This window comes from Xenia sp. Carnegie-2017, unplaced genomic scaffold (genome assembly GCF_021976095.1).
Source record: "Xenia sp. Carnegie-2017 unplaced genomic scaffold, XeniaSp_v1 HiC_scaffold_6, whole genome shotgun sequence".
Lineage (NCBI taxonomy): Eukaryota > Metazoa > Cnidaria > Anthozoa > Malacalcyonacea > Xeniidae > Xenia > Xenia sp. Carnegie-2017.
Genome location: NW_025813526.1, coordinates 14,387,480 through 14,392,735, shown reverse-complemented (window position 1 = coordinate 14,392,735; position 5,256 = coordinate 14,387,480). Strand labels below are relative to the sequence as shown.

The window sequence follows — 5,256 nt, the reverse complement described above, 5'->3', positions numbered from 1 at the left end:
GGTTTATTTCGCCATGTTTAGAGTTTTCTTTCTATCTGAAGGCCGGTTTACACGTTCCGATTTGTCAGATCCGACTGTTTCTGTTCCGTCTTTTGATTGCTTGTTCAGACGGTCAGATAGTTTTGTTGATATTTAGATACGTTTAGATATTTATAATCTTGAGAGCAGCCGTTTGTGTTGTCCAGTAATTTATCGATATATTTGCGTACTTTTCTTCTTGTTTCCAAGTCTTTTTCAAACATATATAATAGAACAAGTTCTATTTCTATCCTCTTTTTTAGATTGACGTATCCGACTGTCGGAGACTAACCTTATATGTGCTCACACGATACGTTTTTAGGATATAACAAAATCGGATCCGACAAATCGGATCGAGTGAACGGGCCTTAATCAAACGTGCCATACCTTACTTGGAATACATGCAAACAAAGGCACTCGTTCTGAAAGTCGACGGTTGATTTCCGGCAAAAAATAGCTCCTGTGCTTTACATCTTATTTCATTTAACGTTTCAAATAATTTTAAAGATAAATTCATTACCATTTCGAACAAAAATAATTTTTTGATAACATGTTTATATCTCGAACAAATTTGTCTTTAAAATACTTTTTGATTAAAAGTAGAAACGGACAATATTATAAAACTGTAGTTTTGTTTCCATTATTTCCTTTATAACATTTTGATAGAACCTTATTTCCGATGATTCTGAGCGACTACGATAAAATGATATATAGTTATCGCAAAGAGCAAACGTTCATCGTATTCATAATTCATATTTCATGGTTGAACTCGCACCATGCGTTTTAATTATTTTTGACGTTTTGTCCACACTGATATTTCAAGTAACAATAAAAGCTCGAACGAAAATAAATACATGCTTACACAACATTTTTCTCACCGTGTGACCATAGAGCGCAATATAAAAAATGTGAACCGACCGGCTAAATACGGCACGGTGAACCATTTCATGTGTTTTTCGCCAAACGAGGTATTTATAATTGATATCGGTGATCACTCGATTTTGGTATCTACTGTATTACGTTGCTTAGGCCGCATATCAATTCGGATTCCAGACATTTAAAATCAAATAGAAACTTACAGAAGTTCCGAAAGGTTCTACCTTATTGTGATTGTGCGCTACCCCTCATTCCGTAAAAATCTCCCCGGAATTGTTAACAGACAGACAGACACAAATCGAGATTTCACTGGTATATAGGTCGCGTGGGGGAATGGGTCGAGTCATGTCAAGAGTAAATAACACTGTTTTCTCGTGAAAGGAATGTCATATGAAGAATGTTTAAATTTCAAACACCGCACTGCATAAAACAATAAATAACACTGTCAAGAGTGACCCCCTTGCAAAGCAATTGCTAGCATGACCGTCGCTCTGATTGTGTTTCTTTACATGGTGCACAAGAAATATCTCCATGCATATTTTTTCACCTGCTGCGCATTTTCTATGAAGAATACAATAAAGCATTTGTTGAGCTCAAGATCATTAAATTTCTTCAAACATCAGTTACATTTACATTGCTTTATATAATCATTTATTGTTTCTATGATACTTTTTATTTTGTGTTTGAAAGAAATTGGAAACAATGTAAATATCTAAATCCGTGATGACAACAGATAATATAACATTAATACAACGTAAAGTATGGTTGCATATCAAATCAGATTTTAATTCGTACCGTCAATAAAATATATTTGCATTGTAGTATTCATAGGTGAGTAATATAAATATCTAACGAAGTTTTTGTCTTAACTTATCGTTGAATTAAACAAATGAAAATGCAAATGATAATATTCCTTCCATGACTCCGTTCAATAATATCATCTATCCATGCATCGCGCCTTTTTATTGTTAACTATTAATTATTAGCTTTTTTAGCTTTTGTTCAATTATTATTTAACAACCATTTTACCACTATCTAATACGGTCAATAATATACATGTGTTTGAAACAAGCTTACAATTTTCGATAAACATAAAAGTTTGCGCCACGATCGCTGACATACTTTGGTTCATAATATTTAAATAACTGCTCCCATTTTCTGTGCTTTGTTAATTCGTTCATCTTTTTATCAAATTCGTAATGAGGATCATTTGACACATTATCATTTATGTTAAATACAATCAGACCACCTTTCTTGACAGAATAAATGAAATCATCGAGCCCTTTTCCCTTCACATGACCTGCTGTAAAGACACCAACACATATTACGGCATCATATTTGTCAGCAGGTACGCCTAAGTCGGTCGAGTTTTCTGATCCCATACTGCCTTTATGAAGTGATCTGTTGAAAAAGAAATGTAAAAAGATGCTAGAAAACATAAATGTATTCAGCGGCGCAGCCAACCCGAATTTTTGGTCGTGCAAAGTACATATTTTGTTTTTCACTGGGTGTGTGAAAATATTAGTAGGGCATAAAAAAATTCAAGTTCACAGGTTACAGAAGTTAAGTCATGTGAACTTCATCCTAACTTAATAAGTATGGACTTGTTTAGTATAAACAATGTACCTTTTGTCGCACACAAAATACATCGTTGCGTTTGTGCGTAAAATAACGTCCTTTTTTACCGTGACAATGAATTAATACAAATGTGAGCTTTGCAAGATTTTGGTGTTAATATTACCGTACTAATAATAATCCTAACTAACTTCTCATCTTAGAAGCGCTTTTGATAAAACGCAAAATGCCACAATTTAGTAGTGGTCTCAAAGCCTGAAAGAAATTATCTCAATTTTAAATATAACTACACTCCCTAATTGTTAAGTCTTATATTTCTCTCAATTACGTAACTGTTACTTCCGCTTGTAAATAATTATAGAAACGTTTCACAGCTTGCTATGTAAACTATTAGTCTGGTGATGTCTTTGGAATAATGACGAAATATTACACAATCTGTTGTCTAAACTCTAGTATACTCTTAAATATCAAGAAAACGAAATGTCTGTATTCGGAATCTGTTTTATTTTGTTTTATTATAAACATACATGTGACATGATACTTGGCACACACGACACTTGCAGTCATTTGATATGTGCGAAGGCTTTGTGTTCAAAGATTGACAAATAGCAAATCAACACCAACACTACTTGGCGCAAAACATACAATTTTCGGGCAGTAAATTGATATAAATATGATATAGCCGACCAATCAGTCCTGGTAATCAATTATTTCGATGTAGTCTCACTGTATAGAACAAACAAAAAGTTTTCTAAAAAATATGTAATGGTAATGCCCATAAAAAGTGTTATAAAAAATTGCTTTCTTGCTACGCCGTTTAAGACATCAAACTACTTAAACAAGTCTTGCTTTATTATTATATAGTAAGGTTTGACGTTATTGCTGATAAAGTTTCCTTAACATTATATATATATCATAAACTCTGTAAGGTCTTAATTATTGTCGACACAGAATTAACAACAAAATTAACTGTATATGTCAGACAAGTAACCCAAGATTTTCCCAAAAACAGTTAAAATTATTCTTTTGCAAAATTACGATGGAGTTTGGTGAGTTTTCCATGTCATTTTTAAATATGATAAGCGTTTTTGAAAATGTTACCTGTAAACTCCTTTATCTTTGCAAACTTGAAGCATGTGTTCGCTGAGGTCCATTCCGTCAATATTTTTATATCCCCTTTTGTAGAGCTGTTCCCCCACTAATCCTGTACCGCAGCCAAGATCAAATATTTCAACGTCATTTTTGTAGCTGAATTCCTTCAGTTTTTGATCGAGCAGTTTAGCACCAACTGACGGTCCGATGTATGCAATATCTCTGAGAATCTGGCAAAACAAAAAATATCATCTTCATGCATCGATTTAAGTCGAATTATTTCATCTCATTTGTAATATTGCCCAATCTTAAAAATCAAATATAATAGCTGTCTTTGTTCGTTTATCTGTAAGACATAGGCTTCTAGTAGCAAGACATTTTCCATGGCATATTTTCAGGTAGAACATAAGTTTAAAAGTGAAAAGCTAATTCATGAAAGCTATGAAATTAAGTTACTATAGCTGTATTATCCCAGATATTGGTTTGAGGAAATATTACCGCGGCAGTCTTTTTGAAAAAAAATTGTGAATCATAGTTGTCATTTGTCAAAAACAATTCGATTGCAAGCAACTGTGCTCTTCACCCTGAATGATAAATTTTTACGCTATTTTATCTCATATGCTGAGATTCTTCTATAACTTTACAATTCATGGTATCACAGTTTTGTTACCCATAAAGCACACACACACACAGATATAGAATCTCTAAGGATTTATGATTGCGACATGTACGCTTATGTCAAAAAGTAAGGAAAGATAAAAATCGTGCACAACCCGGAAAATATGAGAATATAGACAATTTCAGAAGATGATGGTTTTGAAATAAAACCGAAAGTTTACAGTTATTTGTCGGGTTTATGACTTGAATTTGAGTTAACAAGATGTCCTTTTTCGGATTACGCTTGATTATAATTTACTCAATGAATAGGAAAAATTTGTCCGCATTCAGTTCATATATATACATGCGCATACACAATTGTGAATATATTTCAAAGAAATCCACAGCGATTAAAAACAGAACAAAACCGATTCCTCAAAATTGGTGTACTTTGCCCCCGAATAATCTATCAATGATTTCTGATTTGATAAGCCGGTTTGTGTGTATGGAAAAAAGCCTGTCGTGTAAACTTTTGTCTATTTAAGTTCACTTTCATTGCCCATTATAAAGGAATGAAATAAAAATATTTACATTGTCATAGCTTGGTCCCCATTCTGCGTAAGCATTTATCACGTCTTCTTTCGTTGTAGTTGCATTGAATTGTTTTATTTTATTGTATCCCGCGTTGCATGTTAGAGCCATCTCGCAAGAAGAGAATAATATACTTTGACTTTCAACTTCACGCTTTTGAACAACGTAGATATCGTGGTACTTTCAATTAACTGCATCTTCTTTGTATTTCGACTTGCATTTATAAGTTATCTAGCACGTGAAACGCTTTTGGGTATTTTACTAAGACTGTTCTATTTACAGTCAAACCTGTATTAAGCCGTTATGCATCTGGCGGATGTACCCTGTATAAACAGACAATTCGTAAAGTCGTAAATTTTGTCTCAGACAATTCGTAACAATAAAACCTGTATCAAGCAAACACCTACATACGGCGAACACTGGTCTATTCCCCTAAGGTGTAAATACAGGTTTGAGTGATTGTCTTTACCGATTAATGGGAAGATTCCCGTGTTACGCGATTGATGC

The 5,256-nt window shown here is 33.4% G+C and overlaps 1 protein-coding gene across 1 annotated transcript; it reads right to left on the bottom strand.

Annotated features, from left to right (window-relative positions):
* Positions 1–1,654: 1,654 nt before the first annotated feature.
* LOC124458152 (methyltransferase-like protein 27) lies at positions 1,655–5,031 on the bottom strand. The gene is made up of 3 exons (XM_047008231.1): positions 4,750–5,031; positions 3,571–3,791; positions 1,655–2,295 (listed from the first exon to the last, which is right to left on the bottom strand). The coding sequence occupies exons 1-3, from the start codon at positions 4,858–4,860 to the stop codon at positions 1,968–1,970; spliced, it is 660 nt and encodes a 219-aa protein (XP_046864187.1). The 5' UTR covers positions 4,861–5,031; the 3' UTR covers positions 1,655–1,967.
* Between the last annotated feature and the right edge of the window lie 225 nt (positions 5,032–5,256).

Excerpts from the sequence above, each read along its gene's own strand:
- LOC124458152 (XM_047008231.1), bottom strand. The coding sequence starts at position 4,860 with ATGGCTCTAACATGCAACGCGGGATACAATAAAATAAAACAATTCAAT. Across the intron at positions 3,792-4,749 it reads GGGGACCAAGCTATGACAAT|ATTCTCAGAGATATTGCATA; the intron begins GTAAATATTTTT and ends TTGTTTTGCCAG. Across the intron at positions 2,296-3,570 it reads AAAGATAAAGGAGTTTACAG|ATCACTTCATAAAGGCAGTA; the intron begins GTAACATTTTCA and ends CTTTTTCAACAG.